This window comes from Lithobates pipiens, unplaced genomic scaffold (assembly GCF_037356315.1).
Source record: "Lithobates pipiens isolate NorthernLeopardFrog02 unplaced genomic scaffold, aLitPip1_a1.2 Scaffold_16, whole genome shotgun sequence".
NCBI lineage: Eukaryota > Metazoa > Chordata > Amphibia > Anura > Ranidae > Lithobates > Lithobates pipiens.
The window spans coordinates 451,208,611-451,231,058 of NW_027507748.1; the positions used below are offsets into that span (position 1 = coordinate 451,208,611).

Below are 22,448 nucleotides of genomic sequence, written 5' to 3' on the forward strand. Positions count from 1 at the left end.
ACAAAGTGTTAGCTTCATTATTATTATTCGTTCTATTTTCAGAGTGCACAAAAGCATATGTAATGGAAGCGTTTGAATCGTGAAACAACATTTATGAAAAGATATTAAAAAGGTATGAACTACAAAAAAAAAAAAATCACATTATCTACAACACAAAGAACAGACCTTCACAGCGTTCATTTTAGCAGGCTCAAGCATTAATGAAAAGTCAAGATCAATGACAGATGCCATGTTGGTAAATAAGATTCAGTCAGAGTATTTACCTGTATGTGGAACCATTGTAGCAGTAATTTGGGAGGAAATCATAATTGAGTTCCCAGAAGACATGAAGGGTAATTCTTCCATAGGGGGCAGAGACATTATGATTGGCTTCCCTAAACATGGCATCATAGCTGTCCAAGGTCAGGTACTTGCTCAGTAATTTGTGAGTCAATCGGTTTATTTCAAGCAGGCCATCCAGCTCCTGTGAGTAAAAAAAATAATAAAAAATATTAAATATTAATCAACCAAAAATAGGATTTTTTGTACTCCACGTAAAATCCTTTTCTCTGTAATTCACCAACCGACACAGCTCCTTTCTGTAACAAAATGGGTTGTCAGCCATATCACTGGAGATTACTAGGCAAAGTTGTAACACAACACTTCAGAACTTTCAGTTCCGCCCAGGGGGCGGTCCCTAGGCTACAACCCCCACAGCCTGCCCTAGCAGACTCAGTACGTCAACAAGCAGTATAACGTAAAGAGAAAAAGGAGGGGCGGGTGCTATGTCGGTCGGTGAATTAAAGAGAAAAGGATTTTACAGTGAGTACAAAAAATCCTATTTTCTCTTATATTCATCGACCGACACAGCTCCTCTCTGTAAAAAAAAATGGGACGTCCCCAAGCAGTGCCAAACGAGGGGTGGAAAAAACAGCATAAAAACTTCATCCACCATGGCAAGTGGGAACTAGTGAAACTAAACCCACAAAAAAACAACAGCAGTGTGTGTAAAAACACCACCATATAACCGGGTATCCTCAACAGGAGTGATCCCCAAGACCGCAACATTGCGGAAGTAATGTAACAGTGCATAAACATAACAGTACTGCGTTTTTATCTAAAAACGAGCTTGCATATCCAATTGCAACTACACAGCCTCCTGCAAAACTTTGCGGCCAAAACAGGCATCAGCCGATGCACTGACGTCTACCTTGTAGAACTTGGTAAACGTATGGACAGAGGACCAGGTCACCGCCTTACACACCTGAGTGACCGATGCTTGGTGTCGGAAAGGCCCAAGACATTCCGATTGCCCTTGTAGAGTGGGCCGTGACCGGAAAGGGGGGCACCCGCCCCTTCAAGGCGTAGGCTTGTACTACAATCTGTCTGATGTACCTGGAAATGGTGGCCGATGAGACCGCCATGCCTTTATTTGGACCAGCCACCGAAACAAAAAGTGAGTCTGACTTCCGGAAGGGAGCCGTGGCAGACAAATACACCTTCAGAGCCCTAACCACATCGAGAGTGTGAAGGGCCACCTCTTAGGACACAACGATGGTAATACAATGTCCTCATTAAAATGAAAATGAAAAGTCCTGCGCAAATCGTGCCACTGAAAAATTGGATGATATATATATAAATGTGAAAAACAAGAGTCAATGGAAAACTCATATAAATAAATACACCAATAAGGGTAGGTGTATGGTGAAAAAGCTTGAGAAAGAACAGGACCAAATGTTCCAAAATATCAGGCTCTCAGAACTCTCACCTCAAAGCAGGTATAATCAGGCAAAATACAGATGATCCCAGTAAACTTCTCCTTTAATTCTCTGTGCACAATTCCCTGTCGGGCTAGGGACGTTTTGTCGAAGCTCCGGGCGGACGAAAAAGCCGCTTGTGAGCGGAAAAAGAGGGCCCTTGCCTGCGGCGTGGCTCCTTAGCCTTCCTGGCCTGTGGGAGTAGAGTACTCTTACCACCAGTGCCATTTTTAATAATGTCATCTAACGAGGCTCCAAAGAGCCGGTCGCCAAGGAAGGGAAGATCCATCAGGGCTTTCTTGGATGCCTGGTCAGCAGACCAGCATTTTAGCCAAATCAGGCACCTCAGCACCACAGCTGACACTGAAGCCCTGGATAACAAAGGGAGGGTATCCAGGGCCGCGTCACAAATGTACTTAAGGCCTTGCGCTAGTTGGTCTGCTAGTTCCACGCAGACAGGGGAGGCCTGTTGCTCTCTCAATTCGCGGTGCAAACGTTTTGCCAACTCAGTCAGTGTCTGCGACACCAGTGCGGATGCTAGTACAGGTCGCAAAGCTGACCCCACAACCGTAAATAAGGAACGAGCCACCGCCTCGGCCTTCCTGTCCGTGGGATCCTTGACTGCAGGAGTCCCCTCAACCAGGATCGTGGTTACTTTATTTAAACTGGATCCTTGGGGGTCCACGACTGGAGCTGACCACTTTTTTTTTAGAAAGCTTTCCTCAAAGGGGTAATGCACTGCCATGTGTTTGGGGACCGCAAAGGTCCGTTGCGGGCGACCCCATTCCTTGTATATGAACTTATCAAAGTAAGTCAGATACGGGAACACCTTAGGTGAACATGCTGGCTTGCGGGACCCAAAAGGGACCTGTACATCAGCAGAGGGATCCGCTGGCTCCTGAATCTTCAGGGTATCACGCACAGCTGTGATAAGTGCTCCAACTAGCGTTTTGTTGTGCACGGACCCGGACGGGGACTCATCCTCACTGTCCGAACGGTCTTGGTCAGCGTCATCTGACAAGACAGAGCAGGGGTCACCGGCCTAAGCAGGACCCAAGTCTGCGTCAGAGCTCTCCCCAGAGGACGGGGTGGCAGGGGTCGCTTTTTAGCACCTTTCTTCCCACGTACCACTTCTATCTTGGCAACGAACGTATTGAGGACCGCCGTAAGGGTGTCCATAGGAACTGTGCAGTCCGCAGGTGACCCGGTTGCAATGGCCTGGATTTCGGGGAAAGAAACGCTAGTTTCTGAAGCCATGCTGACCCTACCCTGTCTGCCACCCGAAGGGGACTTAGGACAGTGACTGCCCCACCCTCCTGCTGCCGCTAACTGAGGGTCTCTAACCTGCTGGACTCACCACCCTGGGCAGTTGATGATCCCCAGCGCTCCCAGATGCAGAGATAGCAAACTGTGTCGGTGGCTGGTCGAGCGATCTGACACACATGTCCAGAATCACAGGATAAACCTCCCAGTGCTCTGTAATGACCAAACAGGAAGCTGAGGGCACAGTGGCTGCTGCTAGAGCACAAAAAACGCGGTGTGGATACAAGAAAATGGCCACCAGTGTTCGAATAGAGAATCACTAGGAAAATGGCCGCTGAAAGCCAGAAGCATGTCTGACCCTTGCCCATACTTAAAATGGCCACCGATCAGCGCTATGAGAGGCTAGAGAGAACATGTGGCAGACACAGCACCGCACCAACACGGGCAGACTACACAGGCATCCAACGGGACTAAGCTGCAGGACCCAGGCACCCAGTATAGCTAAACCCCCAGGCGAGAGCCCAGGGCACACACACACCGCTCAGCACAGCACATGTACAACCCCCCCGCCCCCGTGAGGGGGGGAAAGGAGGGGAGTTAGGGACAGGGGAGAGAAGAGAGGGGGTGAGGGGGGCCCCTGAATCGACCTCCCAGGGAATGCCCAGCTGCTCCACCCTGCCGAGGCAGGGAGAGCTGTACTCGTCAGTCCTGAAGCGCTGGGGGACATTCCATGGTAGTCAACTCCTGATCAGTACAGGGAAGACTACTGGCCCGGCATACTGTGACGCAGACATCAGTAGCCCAGTCATATGTATGCCCCGGAGCATAAAGCTCACCGACCACCTCTGGAGCTGAGGTATGTCGTGGCCTGCCGAGCCATAGCTGCGACCTGCACACTGTCGATGGCCGGACTGGGGAGACTACAAGGATAAGTGAACCAGCCTGTCACCCAGCCTGCTGTTGATAGAAGATCACAGGATCGTTCATCTTGCGCAAAAAGCCAAGCTTCTGCATCAAAAAAAAAAAAACACAGGCCTATGGGCCCGCAGGGTTTCTAGGTATGTCTCCATCAGTAGGCAAGCTGTGGGGGTTGTAGCCTAGGGACCGCCCCCTGGGCGGAACTGAAAGTTCTGAAGTGTTGTGTTACAACTTTGCCTAGTAATCTCCAGTGATAGGGCTGACAACCCATTTTGTTAGAGAGGAGCTGTGTCGGTCGGTGAATATAAGAGAAATAAGTATTTAGCTTTATTTCCTAAAAGGGATTTTCTATTGCACCTATAGATTATTACCTCCATCTTACAAAACATACATATTACCCCCTCAAAGAAAACATTTCCACATAAAGTAGGTTTTTGTACTCTTATTTTGCCTTCAATGCAAAACAGCATTAAAGTGGTTAAGTCGCAAGTTTTTTTTTTTACCTTAAAAAGGAGTTGTAAAGGTTTGTTTAAAAAACAAACCAAACATGTTATACTTACCTCCTCTGTGCAAGGGTTTTGCACTGAGTGGCCCAGATCCTCCTCTTCTGGTTTCCCCCAGCAGCGCTCCTGGCTCCACTCCACATAGAGTGCCCCCTCGGAGACCCGCATTCCAATGTGAACACGCTTGCGGGCGTGCATCAGAGTCCTACTTGGCCCAGCCCCTGGCTCCCGTGTCACTGGATTTTATTGACAGCAGCGGGAGTCAATGTTGCTGCTATCAATCTAGCCAAGGAGGACCAGAGACGGTGGCTGGAGCTGCTGGGCCTGTTCTGGTTGCTGGAAAGATCGGCGTCAGGTTAGTAAAGGGGGGGCTCTGGGGGGCTGCTGCATTACAGAAGGTTTTTCATGTTAATGCATAGTATGCATTAAGGTAAAAAACCTTGAGGGTTTAGAACCCCTTTAATGCATTACCTTTATTAAGGATCAAAAAACTCACGGATCAGATCATTCCTCGGATCAGAGTCATGGATCGGATCATTTTTTGGATCAGCAAATAATAATTGAATTTGCAAAAACCTGTGAAAATTCCACCACCATATAGCCCCCACTATAATATCCACAATCTCCCCCACTGTAACAGCCACGTCATCTCCCCCACTGAAATATTGGCTGACTATGGCTGGGTACAGCTGAGTACTACCGAGTATTGGCAGAGCATGGCTGGGTACCACTGAGTATGGCTGGGTACCACCGAGTATTGGCAGAGTATGGAGGGATGGCAGCGACTACAATTGTCACAGAGCAGCGCTGTGGGCACTACAGATCCAGCCCTCAGCGCTGATGCCATCCAATCTCTATCCCAATCTCTATCCTCCACTGTACAGATCAGTACACAGAGGGGAGAGAGGAACTGGCGTCATGACATGACGTCGGTTTGTTTACAAGTGATCGCTCCTTCATTTGATGGAGTGATCACATTGTAAATGCCCACCGGGTGTACTAAGATGGCCACCGCTCCTTTAGAAAGCGCGCCGTGGAACGCAGCGTGTGCCGATCCGAACAGGGTGACCCGTTGGGATCACAAATCAGTGACGATCCGTTGCACCCCTACTGGCCAGTCACATACCTGGTACATCAGTCTTCTAGTGGTTGTACCAGGATGATGCCAGCAGCTGCAGGCATGTCCCAGTATGTTTTTTTAGAGCTGGTGGTCTTCCCTCTTGTAATAGCAATAGGAGCAGCTAACTAGCCACTCGATTGTGATTACAAGCAGCGGGAGGAGATGTCCACGAACAACCAGTCGGCGCATCTGCCCGCTAGTCAGACAGACTAACAAAGCCGGGATTGGCTTTGATGGGCTCTTCGCTATAGAAACCTTTGTAAACTATGATAAGACATCAATTCTGGGTTACCCAGATGTAAATAGTGCAATTTTTAAAAACCCAAAAGCATTCAAAAACACAGATTTTGATGTTTTGAATGCTTTTAAGCGCAGAGGAGGGATCTGGGGTCTTATTGATGTTTACAATCCTTGTGACAGAAAAAAACAGTCTAAAAATGTAAATTATATAAGAAAGTGCTTGCAAACAAAGGAGAACGCATGCGCTGGTCCCGCACACAGTGATCGTCGCACGCATGTGAGGTATCGCTGCGAATGTCAGATCATGGGCAGCAATTCTTGCACCAGACCTCCTCTGTATATAAGCCTAAGTGCGGTGGACACGGTCAACCGATTGAAGGAGACAAAAAAGACATGACGCAGTATTGTGACCCGGAAAAATATTTGCGAATTGCCTGGAGAAATCAGGCTGTCTTGGATGGCAAAGGTGGTCAATAAATACGCAGAGTTTTATTGAATCCCCAAATGAGTCAAATAAGGTCCCTCTGTTAAATGTGTATAACAGACATGACTGTGCCTCCAATGTCATTTACTTAACCACTTCAGCTCCGGACCATTTTGCTGGTCAAAGACCAGACCACTTTTTGCGATTCGGCACTGCGTCGCTTTAACTGACAATTGCGCGGTCGTGCGACATGGCTCCCAAACAAAATTGATGTCTTTTTTTTCCCACAAATAGAGCTCTCTTTTGGTGGTATTTGATCACCCTCGCGGTTTTTATTTTTTGCGCTATAAACAAAAATAGAGCTACAATTGTGAAAAAAAGCGCATTATTTTTTACTTTGTTATAATAAATATCCCCCAAAAATATATATAAAAAAAAAAAATTCCCTCAGTTTAGACCGATACGTATTCTTCTACATATTTTTGGTAAAAAAAAAAAAAAAAATAGCAATAAGCGATTATTGATTGGTTTGCGCAAAAGTTATAGCGTTTACAAAATAGGGGATAGTTTTATGGCATTTTTATAAAAAAAATTTTTTTACTAGTAATGGCGGCGATCAGCGATTTTTATTGTAACTGCGACATTCTGGCGGACACATCGGACATTTTTGACACATTTTTGGGACCATTGTCCTTTATACAGCAATCACTGCTATATAAATGCAGTGATTCCTGTGTAAATGACACTGGCACTGAAGGGGTTAACCAGTGGGTGGCAGTGTAGGGGTTAAGTGTTCCTAGGGGTGTGTTACTAACTGTTGGGGGCTGGGCTTTAATTTAATGAACATTGATCTCTGCTCCAATCACATGGAGCGGAGATCAGCGTCACTAGTTGCTAGCCAGAATGGGGAAATGCTATTTACAATGGTATTTCCTCGTTCAGCCGCCCGTGAGACGATCGCGGGTATGCCTGCGGCGATAGAGTCCGCGGGACCCGCGACCGGACTCACGGGGTCCCGACCAGCACGCCGGCGCTCGTGATGGCAGGGCGGCATTAAAGATTGGACGTACCTGTACGCCAATATGCCTGCCCGTGCCATTCTGCTGACTTACATCGGCGTGCGCTGGTCGAGAACCGGTTAAAGTGGTGTTGCACATAAAAAAAAAAAAAAAAAAATATTTGGGAAAAAAAAAAAATTAACTTACCTCTAAATGCCTGTTGCTAGGGGGTCCCTCGTAGTCTGCCTTCTTTAGCGCCTGGGCTCTTGACGTCACTTCCCCTCGGCACAGGAAGGGCTCAGCTCTGGCCTCTCCCTCCTGTTAGTCATCTGGGACACGTGACAGGTCCCAGATGACTGCGCGGCTAATCACGGTGCACGGCGCCGCTTGCTCATGCGTCATAGCCAGGTGCCCAGTTAGAATGCCGGCGCCGCCAAGCGGAGGGGGGAACGAGCGGGGCTTCGTTCCCCCGCATTGCTGGACCCTGGGACAGGTAAGTGTCCGATTATTAAAAGTCAGCAGCCGCAGTATTTGTAGCTGCTGACTTTTATTATTTTTTTTTAGGGGAACTCCTCTTTGTAACTGTATAGTGCAAATTGCCTGTCAACAACTTACACGGCCACTGGAGGTGCTGTCATGTCTGTTATACACATTTAAGAGAGGGACCTTATTTGACTCATTCAGGAATTCAATAAAACTCTGCGAACCCATCGTGCTTTGTTATTTGCACTTTATATCAAATTTTGATGACCGCTGGAATGGGATATAGAAGCTAGGCCTGGCATTGAATGGCTACTTTTGACTTCAGCATTACTAACAAACATGGCGACTAGCGTCCCCTGTTGATATGGCAACCGAAAACATATAAAACACGGAGGTGGACCGAGATGACGCCACTTCGGATGACGAAATGCGCAAGATGGAGATTGGAGAGCCATCATGTGAGGTTTTTAATTTGTCTGTAGAGCGCACGAAGTCCCAGATTCTTGGCTGTAAACAAGTGTTACTGATCTTTTAGAACTACGGATAGTGCGGTTTTAAAGTTACAACCTGCTTTTTATTGAATAAAACTCATAATCTTTAACGGATTCACGCTATAAAAGTCAATCTTTCCCCTTCATCCATATGTGAACTTACCACATGACTGTACAGGGAAGAGGAACCGATACTAGCACAGAGGTCAGAGGCAACTCTGCTTGGATGCGCTTTACCCCTGCAGGGGTACTTCTTTCTGGTGAGTGTGGAACCAGGAGGAGGGCATGAGTGAATAACCTATTTGAACTGGAAGCTTTGTCAGATTCATGCATAAGCCACTTTTGAAATTAGGACACAAATTTGTCTGTTTTTTAGACTGTTTTTTGCACCAGAGAACAATTTTATATTTTTTGCTGTTTCAAGGAATGTATTCCAATATGATGAACTGACATTTTGATGGTCACATTTTGCACTATAAGCATGTTCTTTAAATTGTATTATATGCATCATAGATAATGTTTATTAGTGTATTTAGATCATCACTTACACTGAGCATGCAGAGGATGCTATGATGTAAGGTACCAGATACACATATTTTATACATTAGACAGTGCCACCTTAAGCCCCCCCCCATCATTTTACACTATTTCAATATCTCCATCTAGTGGAGTTTTTGGGGTAGGCAGCAGCCACATTTATCTCTCTATATACATACTGTACCAACTTTAGTACAGAATTAACGATTTATATAATTGGTTCCACTAGATTTTGGTTAGTGGTATCTGCGTATATGGGGGCTGAATATAAATGCATGCCACACTTTTCAGATATTTATTTGTAATGAAATTTTGAAAACCATTTATAATTTTCCTTCCAATTCACAATTATGTGCCAGTTTGTGTTGGTCTATCACATAAAATCCCAATAAAAAACATTCATACAAAAAGTGGAAAATTTCAAGGGGTATGAATACTTTTTCAAGGCACCGATTTTCAGTCTTATATGTAAAACTCTGAAGAGCATCATGTTTAGAAGGCATTAACAATGCAATTACAAAGCACAATTTAACCTTTCAAATTGCTCGTGTTAAGCTACAGCCAGTGCCAACATGTAAAAAGGACAGAAAAGAAGGTGGCAGTCACACTGCTCATTTTCTTTTCAAAGACGCAAGCTTTGCGGCATCGCCTTGATGTTTTTTAGATAACGTTTGGGCTTGTTCAACTGGAACAAGCATGCAGAATCAAAGTTATTGTTCCAGGTCAGAGAAAAGTCTGATTCAGAATGCAGTGACTGTTTTTCTATCCTCACAGAATCACTTTCAAGTATATCTACAGTCTAAACATATATTTGAGTTTTGGATAAAGTAGGCAATGGTAAAAACCCATCAGTTTTTGAGGGTTTTTTGTGTGTCCAGTGTCCCTTTGCTGATAATTCCATTCACTTCATGTCCCATAGACAGAACATAAAGTAGGAGTAAACGTCTTCAAAACAAGGAATTCTTAGACATTTGTCATCTGAATAGATGGCCCCATGTAAAAATTTCCCATCTATTCCTTCCCAATGACAACTCAAAATTTTGAATATTCTTTCATTTTCAGTCCCAGCGCCAATGGTCAGCAAAACAGAGAGAGATTAAATCTTTTGAGTAGGACACAGAAGAATAAAAAGAGACAAAGCACATCCTTCTATAGTGTGTACTAGCCCGAATCCAAAGCACTGAGTGTTGTTCCTCTCTAAACTCTCCTCTCTCTACCATCTCCATGAGTCTCTGGTCAGACTCAAAGCCAATACAACAGCATCCTGGGAGACTGCCTGTCCCCCCCTACAGCACACAGCAGGTGAATGACCGCACCAGCTGTGTACATTTCCATATGTCAGTGTGTAGAAGGGGGTAGGTCTATTTCCTCACTGAAGTTTCACTAGCTCTGTAGTGTGTGTGTGTGTGTGTCGTCAAACCCATGCCCCCTGGCTCATAGAGCTGAGGAAAATGCTTTGATATGTGTGTTTTAGACGGCTCTACAGGAAAAAATGTTGCAGATAAAAAAAAAGATACAACTTATATAGGATTGGTTTCATTGCTGTTCATCAACTGATGCTAGTCACTTAACTGAGTATATATAAGGATTTACAACCACTTTAAAATAAATTAAAAACAGAATCCTTTTTTTAACCAATTTCTGAATATGATAATCTTCTATACTAGAGTTTACTTGTTACGACTAAAAATACCCTATGTAAAGGACTTTCATAACCAAAACACACTGTTCCTTACCACTATGGAAGTAAGATCTTCACTCTCAAATCGTGCTATTGCCAGTTCTAGTGACTTGTACATGGCTGCAGTGATCCTCTGTGTAATTAAACGATTAAGATCAATTGATCTGCCCAAGAGCTAAAAAAAAAAAAAAGGGGGAAGAAAAAAAAGCATACTTCATTTTAGGTTTCAGATCAAAAGAATAAAAATGTTTTGCAACATTTGCAAATATTTTGAATGAAAGAAGTGTGTTTTTGAAAAAGCATAAATTGTCTGCTTTTGCTTTCTATAAAAGAGATAAATGTTGGATCAGGATAAGAGAAAGTACTCCCAAAATGTATAAAGTGTTGGACAAGCTTTTTACCTGAAAAAGTGTTACATTTGTAAGATTAAATATTCAATCATAAGCGTAAAAGCAAAAAAACAAGAAATCTTGGCTTACCTGTAAATTCTATATTTGTGCAAAATATGACACAGGACTTGTATTCATAGACCATGAGTTATATGCATGCTACCTTCAGGTGATTGGACTGCAGTCAGTGAAAGCAGTATTAAACCTAAAATCAAACATTTATGATATTGCAGCTTACCAATTTTTAGTTTGCTTTTTTTTAGGCTTTTTTTTTTCTATTTTCACCTGGTAATCCAGCCAGCATGTTCTTCACAGCACAAACTCTCCAGAAGCATGTATCAGCTTACATAGTCGAGACAAACCACTCAACACTGGCATGGGTGAAAATAATCAACTTTGATTTATTCATGCAAAACCTTTATCCCAAAAGGAAAAAAAAACAGCTGTAACTGCTTATAAAGTGTGAGCTAGAGTTTGGCTTCAATTTGTTAGTGGTTCTAAATATTCTCATACAGTTCCTCCAGATGCGTTTTAGTAATATGGTAGGTGTGGTACTGTCCAGATCACAAGGTGAAAAAAGAAAAGGAGAAAAAGTCAAAGAAAAGAAAACGAATGCAGCCATATCTGATTGTGAAGGTGCAAAATTTAACATTTTTTGGTTCAATACTGCTTGACGTTGGACAAAGAAAACTGCCTCGAAGGAGGCTACTGATAAACCTAGAGCCCTTATGCATAAACCAACTGGGGTGCCAGTTTGACCTGAGGGACTTTAAGGAGGCACCTTTTCCTTTAGACGGAAGATTCTGGCAGCTGGCTCAGGTATTCCAGAAGGTGTGAGGGCTGGAGGGCAGAACTTGGAAAGTGGATTATCCAGAATGCCTGCCTCCATCTCTTGGCATTTAGAACCTCTTAAAGGCTCGGAAGCTAGTGGCGGGAAGGAATTAAGTAGCAAACAGCCTGGTCAACAGCTGGAGAATTCTATTATATAATTTCTCTTCCATGGGGTATTGGTGAGCAAAATGCTTCAGTGGGGAAAACACCTTCTCATGGTAAGGTCAACTGACATATGATTTTCTTATTTTTAGTAAGTGAAGGTTCGTTGCAAATGAGATTTTGGTGGCCGCCAGTGTCCAAAACCAATGAATTTAAAAAAAGTGGATTCTACCAGCGATTACGTCAGATTAGTGCACAGCACATCCACTAGAAAGCCCACTGCGGTCATCTGTGTCTGAGACAGCCCTGGGCCCCAAGATTCCAGCTGAGGGAATTCCTGACCCTCAACAGCTTTCTTCCCTTTATCATGAGGATGACCACCACATACTTGCTTGGAGAGTAGGAGAGGGAAAGACAGTGCCTATGTTTGCATTCCAGGCAGTCCAAACCAGAGAAAACCACTGTCAGCTGATCATATAATTCAGATATGGCAGCAGAAAATTCCTTCCTTAAAACAAGAGAAATAGAGGATTGAGCTCCTGAAAGTGGAAATACCAGATAGATAGGGATTCAGAGCTAAATCAAACCCCTTTTTTGTCCTCCCTACTTAAAAGCAAGATTTTGGAGGCCACTTCATCTTTCGCCCCTGCCTGTGTGATGCCATTACCTGCTAAAGGTTAAAAAAGGACTGTAAACCCCAGAGGCAAGTGGCCACCAAGCGGAAAGGAAAGGAGTGTCAGCCTTTCCACAACACCTACAGTATATGGCAAGTTACCCCACCCTGTAAACAGGCACAGTGATACTTGCTGCGCCCAGCTGAAATAGCGACAACTATGACTTTTCAGGCCTGAAGGCTGAATGGCACCGAATCTGGTATCCCTCAGGACTGCAGAACCCAGTGCTGTCAGACATTACAGGTCATCATGGCTGCTGACATGAGTTATAGCAACACAGCCCACACAAGAGATAGAGTAGACACAAGAATGTGGATCCATCATCTAAGGACACTATTACAAAGTTAAGGCTTAGTGGAACTGTAAGGAGTTATTCCTATGATGGGATTTCTGACTTTTTAGGCCGATCACCTGAAGTTGGCTGTATGAGCTCAGTAGTCACGAGTATAAAAAGTCCTTGGTGTCCTGTGATGTACAATTAAAATGAAACAAATACATAGGGTTATATGGTGAGATAGTAGCATATATTCACTGCAAAATGTGTAAAGCCGGAACAGTTTTGCCGGCATTAAATGCTTTGGCCATGTAAAGAAAACTAAAAAGGAAGAGATAAGTCCACTAAACTATATAAAAGCAGCAAGATATGTTATGTTGATGTCATATTCCCTACAGCATCTTTGCAATAGCATGCATGCCAAAACATCATCTATTCAAAACCCATATATACATTTTAGATAACTACACTGACTGACACTTTAGGTAACTACACTGGATAGGATAAAGTAAGAGGATATTAATCTTGTTTTCATGTTTAAACTATTGTGAATTGGGCTGTGAAGGTAATTTGAGCTTTCCCATTCATGTATAGAGTTTATAGTCCCCTCCTGCACATTGCAGTCTGGACAACAGGGTAACAAACTGATGTAAACAGTGCCCAGAGAAGCAGATAGAACAGTATAAGCATCTGTGTTTGAGTGGGCTTTTTCATAACGGAGTGCTCTCTGCAGTGTTATAAGAATGCTCCAAATGCTGCAAGCTCCCCACCACACTTTGCATTACACGTCATGCACAAAGTATCAAAATTCACAACCTTACATTAACTATTACATATTAACTTGTTGTGAAGATTGAATAACCAATTTTGCTATGTTAGTACTGTATTTGATACACAACAGTCTTTACATGCAATATTTAAAGTGGTCCTAAAACCAGAAGGTTTATCTTATCTTAATGCATTCTATTCATGAAGATAAAAAAAAAAAAAAACACTATGTGCAGCTTCCCCTTCAGCCCCCCCCTAATATTTACCTGAGCCCCATTTCGATCCAGCGATGTTGCACGAGAGACTTGGCTGTCAAGGACTCTCCATTCTGATTGGCTGAGACACATAGCAAGTGCTACTGGCTCCCACCACTGTCAAAATCAGTGAGCCAATGAGGAGATAGAGAGGGGGCAGGGCCGGGCCGTGGCTTTGTGTCTGAATAAACACTAATAACAGGGGTTTGGATGCCCCCATAGCTAGCAGCTTGCTGTGGGGGCAATCAGCAGGAGTGAGGGAAGAGGATAGAGGCTGCTCAGTGCAAAACCACTACATAGAGCAAGTATGTATAACATGTTTGTTAGTTATTTTTAAACAAAAAAAAAAATCCAGAAACTTTAGTATCACTAACTGCACCAGTCAAACTGTATTCTTATATTTGCTTCCATTATACATTTGCCATATAGCATCATTGGGCAAACAAAACAATGCCACAAAAATGTAATATAAATTTACTATTATTTGGAAACAAGCTCTGATAGTTTCATTGTCTTTAGCATTATGAGCTTTTACTATAAGAAGCAGTTTATGAAAAGTAGGTTTGGTGTGTGAGTACTAGCCTCTATAGTCTGTAAAATAAGAGGGGCTGTCCTTCAAAGCCCAGGAACGGTTACAAAAAGAAACTTGCACCCAATTTGTGGCCACAGGCACCAAGCCTTACTTATTTCCTCACGTATAGGTTAAACCCAGTGCAGGTTTAGAGTAACACTAGTTTGCAGACACCTACTAACCTGGACATGTCTCTGCTTTAGCAAAGTATCATAGCGGTTGGATGCTGGCTGTGAGATATGGGCTCCTTGATTTTTACAATCTGATCGTAATCGTTTGTCCAACAGTAAACTGTTAAAAAAAAAAAAAGCAAAGGTTATAAGTAATGCCTGTACACCAACTGGAAATATGGAGTAATGAGTGAAATACACACCTGCCAGCTACAATTTTATAGTGGGCAAATATTTGGTCAGCTAATTTGTAGACAAACTGGTCAAAACATAGGTTTACCTAAGGATGGTTTAAAAAAAATAAAAAAAAATAAATAAGATTAGATAAAAATGTCCAGAAAAAAACAAAACAAAAAACAAAACAAACACACACACACACACTTCATGGAACAAACTGAGTCTAAACAGTCTTTAAACTTTAAGTGTAAATAAAGGCAAAACACTTTTTTCCCCATTTTGGGTTGAGTAAGGGAGGGTTATAATGAGAAACAGGACAAATATACAGGGTGAATCTTCCCAACCCCATTACTACTACTGGGAGTACCTCAGTTTTGTAGCCAAGCAATACACGTGTATACCAAAGAAGGGAAGGACCTCTGTGTCCCACAACGTATTTCAAAGAAAAGGATTTTACAGGTAAGCGGTTATAAAAATCCTATTTTCTTATCGTACATCATGGGACACAGAGCCATAGTAGTTACTACATGGGATGTCCCATAGCAATGGCATCTGAAGGCAGGGAGACAACAAAAGTAGGGCACCAAGAGACTAGAGGACTCGTACTGCAGCACACTGCGCCCAAAGGCGATATCCTCATGACCTTCTACATCTACTTGATAGAATCTGGTAAATGTATGGACTGAAGACCAAGTTGCAGCCTTGCAGATCTGAGCCATAGAGGCTTGGTGAAGCACTGCCCAAGAAGCACTAACAACCCTGGTAGAGTGCACGTTAATATGAAAAGGAGGAATTTTCCTCTTTAAACCACAAGCTTGAACAACCACTTGACAAATCCATTTAGAAATAGTAGACTTCGATGCTGCCTGTCCTCTCTTAGTACCTTCAGGCAACACAAACAAAACATCAGTTTTTTACGAATCTGAATGGTTGCTTTCAAATAGACCTCAAGAGAATGTAGTGACTTTTCTTCCACAGAACGAGGTTCTGGAAAAAATTAAGGCAGAACAATATCCTGGTTTAAATGAAAAACTGAAACCACCTTCAGTAGGAAATTAAGAGGAGGTCGCAATACCACCTTATCTTTATGAATAGTCAAATATGGCTCTTTACAAGAAAGAGCAGCCAACACTGATACTCTTCTTGCAGAAGATATGGCAACCAAAAAAACTATTTTCCTCATCAAGAGGACCAAGGGAATCTCTCGAATTGGCTCAAAAGGCTGTTTTTGTAAAGCCGACAGGACTCAATTTAAGTCCCCAGGGGTGATCTAACTGGGGAATTAATCCGAGTTACCCCCTGAACAAAGTTACGAACCGGAGAGTGTGAAGCAAGTGGATGCTAAAAAAATACTGATAAGGCCGATAGTACTCAAGGCCAGCTTCAACTCTAATCCCATCTGTAGGAATTCAAGGATCCTCTTATCCCATCTGTAGGAATTCAAGGATCCTATCTATGACATATTTTCCGGGGTGCCAACCCCTGGATTCAAACCAGGAGACATACAGTATGCCAGTTTTGCCTTAGTCCTGCGGATGCAAGAATCCGTTTTTCGTTTAGCCAGCTGGTTGAACATTAAAAAAAAAAAAAAAAAAAAAAAAAGAGACCTCAAAGTATATCCACAGCTTTGATAAATCAAAGAAACTCAATATACCCTTCCTCCATATGAACAAACACATAATAAATCAATTAAACCCCCCAAAAAAATCTGAAAGTGGCACAGCTGCTAGGTCACACAAAATAGAGAGCTGCAAATAAATCATTGCTAACATAATCCACTCTTCAAAGAAACCTGCATATCAAAATTACAAAAAAAATCCATCGTGAAAAAATGAATAAAAAACAAAAAAAAAAACAAACATGTCCAAAGCAATACAAAGTCCAACAAAGTATTGTCTAAAATGTTCCTTCACCGGGTATTTCTTCCCAGGTGCTTGAGAAAGTTAAATCCAAAAAGTGCTCCCTCCACCACAAGCAAGGGTTGCACTTACCAGTCCGAGGATTTGAGTGGCTGGCCGGCTGATTGCTGCATCCTGCTGCTGCACACACTCTCCACAGGGAATTTTGTTTTAAATTGCCTGTTTACTTGCAGTCTATGGGAGTCGTTTTTAGTGTCTTTTTGAGTGTCTTTTTAGTGTTGATAGAATTATCCATAAATTATGAAAACATTAGCATTCTCCTGTGCTTTTTATTTGTGAAGAGAGAGCAGAGGAAGTGGTGGATTACAGCCCAAGTAACCCTTGATTGTGCTGGAGTTAGCACTTTTTGATTTAACTTACTCAAGCACCTAGGAAGAAATAATTGTTGGAGGAAAATTTTAGACAACACTCTACTGGACTTTGTATTGCTTCAGACATTTGTTGAATTTTTTTCACGTTGGTTCTTTTGTCACTTTCATATGCATGTTCACTTGAAGAGTGAATTAGGTTAGTAATGATTTATTATTTGTTTTCATCGCTGTAATATGTGTATTTGATTATCCCCAGCTTTATAGACACCATTAAAATACCTATTTTACAGGTGGATTTTGCCCAAAATACCATTATAACCAAATAAACAGTGGAAAACATCAAAGGTAAGCTTTCCACCGTTGAACGCATCTTAGAACACCTGACCATATAACCACAAAATGTCAAATATTCCTGACTTATACATAAAAAAAAAAAAAAAAGAAAAAAAAAAAAAAGAAAAAAAACAGTGCAGCAGTATAGAAATTAAAACAACCAAACCGTAAGGAAAACCATAAAATATATGCGCTGAATCGTATACAGTGACACGATAAAAATGAGACAACCACTTTGAAATAAAATAAAAAAATGTGTAGTCAAGTCCATATAAAATAGACTGCAGTAAATTGTAAAACATTTCTGCTTTTGCGCTTACACGAGAGTGAAGTAGACATTTGTGACATTATATTGTCAAAAGTATTGGAACACCTGCCTTTCCACTCACATGAACTTTAATGGCATCCCAGTCTTAGTCTGTAGGGTTCAATATTGAGTTGGCCCACCCTTTGCAGCTATAACAGCTTCAACACTTATGGGAAGGCCGTCTACAAGGTGACTATGGGAATATTTGACCATTCTTCCAGAAGAGCATTTATGGGGTCAGGCACTGATGTTGGACGGGAAAACCTAGCTCGCAATCTCCACTGTAATTCATCCCAAAGGTGTACTATTGGGTTGAGGTCAGGCCAATCAAGTTCCTCCACCCCAAACACGCTAATCTATGTCTTCATGGACCTTGCTTTGTGCACTGGAGGGCAGTAATGTTGGAACAGGAAGGGGCTATCCCCAAACTGTTCCCACCAAGTTGGGAGCATGAAATTGTCCAAAATGTCTTGGTATGCTGGTGCCTTAAGTGTTCCCGTCACTGAAACTTAGGGGCCCAACCCCTAAAAAATAACCCCATACCATAATCCCCCCTCCACCAAATGATTTGGACCAGTGCACAAAGCAAAGTCCATAAACACAAGGATGAGTGAGTTTGGGGTGGAGGAACTTGACTGGCCTGCACAAAGTCCAGACCTAAACCAGATGAATGAATTAGAGCAGAGACAGCGAGCCAGGCTGTCCACATCAGTGCCTGACCTCACAAATACACTTCTTGAAGAATGGTCAAACATTTCCATAGACACACTACTAAACTTTGTGGACAGCCTTCCCAGAAGAGTTGATGTTATTGCTGTAGTGTGGGCCAGCTCAATGAACCCTATGGATTAAGACTGGGATGCCATTAACCGCTTGCCGACCAGCTGCCGTCATAATACTGTGACACGTCGGCATAATCCCGTGAGCCGTCATAGCTATACATCGGCTCCTTTCAGTGGGACAGCAGGCGCGCATGTCTGCTGCACTGCGGGGGTGCTGATGCTTGTGGCAGATGGTCGCGATGACGAGCACAAGAGGCAGAACAGGGACATGTGTGTGTGTGTGTGTGTAAACACACAAATCCCTGTTCTGTGAGGAGAGACAAATCATGAGTTACTAACAGCTAGGAACCACAATCTGTCATTACCTCTAGGTCAGTCCCCTCCCCCTACAGTTAGAAACACACAAAGGGAACACAGTTAACCGCTTGATCGCTCCCTAGTGTTAAACCCTTCCCTGTCTAAACGCTGTATAAACGCCAATGATCAAAAGTGTCTCTACCTTGGTGGTATTACTATTATTTAATTACATCATGCATAAATAGGGCCAGTCCTCAATAGCCACCATATCATTTAACATACTGGTATAATTTTCTATTTTTTTTATTTTTTAAACAAAGTTCACAAATTAATAAATTAATAATATACTTACTTCGGCCTCAATCTCATCATATAGGAATTGTTTTTTAAATTTTGTGAGGGCATAGTGTGCACTGTCATTATACAGATCCAGAGAGTAGAGAACATACCTAGAAAAAAAAACGTAACATTTAGTATTTCAGATCCTAAAATGAACATTTGTAGCAAAACAAAAAAAAAAAACCACAACGAAATGTACATACAGAAATGTATACACTAAATAAATATTAGATTATAGATGTCCTTACTCCATCATGGATGCCTCCTTTGTTTCTAGGATGTGGTCAGTTAAAATCCAGGGCATGGACATATCAATTGGGAACTGAATCCTGCGACCCATGGTCAGCTCCAAGAAGAATTCTCTGAACCACAACTGGGAAAGGTCACAACAGTGTTGTAGGGTCTCTTCAAGAAGAAGTGAACATGGAAGCAAATGAATCAGATAAAAGCGTCCTCTAATACCATTACACAAAGAAAGACTGTATACAAAGCAATGGCCACAAGACAGTCCTATATTGCTCATGTATTTGATGTTTACACTTGTACAAGATTGCAAAAAGGGAGAAAAAAAAAAAGGTTGCTTTATGCATTGCAATTTTTTTTTGTTATAAATGCAGATTAAAATGCAATCATAAAACAAAAAAAAAAACAAAGAAAACAAAAAAAAAACAAGCAAATTTCCAAACATAACATTTTACCACTTTGTTCGTGCTGTGCTAGAAGTCTGCTGGATTCCTTAGCTTTTCTGCCTATTCACGTTTCCTGTCTGCTGCTTGATAAAAGTCATCCGCAGACCTCTTTACACTCGGCATTATAACAAAAAGTATTTTTTAGAATTAATTTAGAAGTGCATACTTTTATTTCAAAATCTGTTCTTTTCATACTAATCTAAGCCATATGTCCAGATGATAATTACTTAAAACCCTCTGCATTAACATATACTCCCCGATGTGGGAATGTACTAAAAAAGGACTAAACATTAGCATCTGGTAAAAACACAATATTTAAATACAGATTTTATCACCGCATTCACTGGTGTTTAAACGCTGTAAGTGCTTGTGGAAGTACATTTGTTAACGAACTTCCAGTAAAGCAACGCAGACATGGTTCTCCTCCTTACAGCATATAATCTACTCCAACAACATTTGCAGCTACATGGGAGGCAGAATTAAAACAGGAATCTATTGCTAGTTGACTGGAGGATTATACAGTCCACTACTTCCAATTTCACTACAATATATCAAACTACAAACCTTTGTCTGCATCAGTATTTTGTTTTAGTCTCTATATAGCTGCTGATGTTCCCCACTAATCTCCAGATTACTTCTGTAGATGTTGATGCACACAAAGGACTTTTACATACATACATCTATTAGGCCACCTGAAGGAGAGATACAGATGGGCTATACCTACAAGTATATATGTTGTTAGGCCCTCTAAGTTAAAATCGGCAAAACTGTACTAATTATGAATGCCGTATAATCATGGTTATATTTATAGTGATGAAGACCATGATCAACAATTGTGGAAATCTCTCGCATTTCCGAAGATAAAATTATGAATTAGCGCGCCGTTTTTCACGATCAGCATCCCCTCAATGTATCACATTTCTTCAACTTCATTATGCAACTGCCCATCCTACCCAATAATAATTTTCCTCTCTTCTTCAATCTCGCTTTACCTTTCTTCCTACCTAAAGAACATTTATTGCTCCCTTTACATCTCACTACAAACTTTCTCTTGTCTGGAAGTTCTGTATATGCTGAGAAAGGGCTCATGTAGCTACTAGAAAATGAAAACCTAAAACTGCAAAATTTTTGCAGACTTTGCTTACACCCCCGAGTGATGTATATGCTAATTTTCAAGAAGATTGGATAACATTTAGAGGTTGCACACTTTGATGGGTTTTATAAAAGTAGGCAAAAAATGTTAATTACTTATATTGAGAAAATTAGAAATCACAAACTTGAAATACACTAAAACTACTGTCAAGTTGTGATCCCAAACAATTCGAAGAATGTCTTTGTTTTATTAGTAACGAAATGGCTCAGGTCTTTTCCTTCAAAAAATCATGTTTTTACCCTCTAATCGTTTCACTTTTATTCTTTGCAGGTTTGGTTTCTAAATTTTTGGTCATATTTTCCTTAACAGCCTGAGTAATACATTCATCCAAAAAAGCCAATCCTACGTTTGTTTCTGACAGATACCAAAGGTGTCTCTTAGCAACATTCTTTGACGTCTGTATCTGGGTAAGTGCTCAAAAGCTGTAGCATATCCAAATCATTCTTTGGAGCCCATCAACTTACAACTGCCTCATGCCAAAAGCGAACATATATGAGGCTGACAAAATGTGCAACCTGCTTCATTCCTTCCAATTGTCGTTGAGGAATATTCAATTGTTTAGTGAAGAGGACAATTTTAAGTGCATATATTTCCTTTGCCATACACCTTGCTTGATGCAGTGCCCCGGGGATCCTGAAACTGAAGTAGTTTTTAGAGCAACCTCCTAGGTACAGGAGTGAGTAATAACTCTTTTGTAGTCTAATGCCGCGTACACGCGGTCGAACTGTATGACGTACTTAGTCCGTTGAAACACATTTCAACGGACAATCCGCTCGTGTGTGGGCTTCAGCTGACTTTTTCAGCGTGCAGTCCGGAGTACTAAGAATTTCGGTTTGACCAAAAATCTTTCCGTCGTACTTTGGTTTCAGCGAACAATACGGTCGTCAGTATGCTAGTCCGACGGACTAAGAATGGCGCATGCCCAAAAAGGATTTACAGGGCTTTGCTGTGTATTGGACTTCCTATTTCTAGTCCCGTCGTACGTGCTGTACGTCATCGCGCAATCTTTCGTCCGTTCAGTGGAAAGTACGCCGGATTGTCCGTCGGATTGTATGACGGACTAAGTACGTCATACAGTTCGATCGTGTGTACGCGGCATAAGACATTTTGGATGTAGTTAACCATTTTCACTCGTTCTTCTAGAAGGTCTTGAAAGGGACTTTCTTTGCTTTGCTTTGATAAAAGTGATCCATGTGTGCAACTCCTAAATATTATCCAAGCTTCTTGAAATTTGCTATATATCTTTTACATCACTGAGACTCGGGGTGTAAGCAAAGGCATATGAAAATCACATCTTTAGAAAAATTAAACACCTTACTACTCATCTATATTTCTCAAACAAACTTTTGACAAGCTGGTATTATGAAGATTAGCAACGGACAGCTACAATTTACCCAGCATGAATGCAACTGTAGGCTGGATAGACTGCAGCTGCCTTTGCTTGGTCTGCATAACTGCCACAAATGCTGGTACTTGTAAAGGCCCCATTCACATATCGTGTAGCAATTATTGCAGAGCAATTTACATGCATTTCATGGATGGGACAGCCCATTCACTTAAATGCCTTATGTATGCCTGTCGTGGCAAACGTGACCAACAACCAAATGTGGGCCCTGAGCCAGATATGGGTTGCTGTGATTTCTGCACTTTGTGAGATAATCGTGGCAAAAAAAAAAAAAAAAAACGCACAGCATTTGGAGTGCAATTAAGAATG

The 22,448-nt window shown here is 42.0% G+C and overlaps 1 protein-coding gene across 3 annotated transcripts in view; it reads right to left on the bottom strand.

Annotated features, from left to right (window-relative positions):
• The window catches only part of LOC143983284 (cytoplasmic FMR1-interacting protein 1), a 155,830-nt gene that overhangs the window by 45,120 nt on the left and 88,262 nt on the right, over window positions 1-22,448 (bottom strand). For all 3 annotated transcript variants that reach the window (XM_077482793.1, XM_077482794.1, XM_077482796.1), the window contains 6 exons: window positions 19,141-19,297; window positions 18,906-19,002; window positions 14,631-14,707; window positions 14,440-14,548; window positions 10,450-10,569; window positions 264-463 (listed from right to left, as the gene is read on the bottom strand). In XM_077482793.1, the coding sequence (XP_077338919.1) occupies window positions 264-463; window positions 10,450-10,569; window positions 14,440-14,548; window positions 14,631-14,707; window positions 18,906-19,002; window positions 19,141-19,297 (760 nt within the window). The remainder of the gene's footprint in view (window positions 1-263; window positions 464-10,449; window positions 10,570-14,439; window positions 14,549-14,630; window positions 14,708-18,905; window positions 19,003-19,140; window positions 19,298-22,448) is intronic.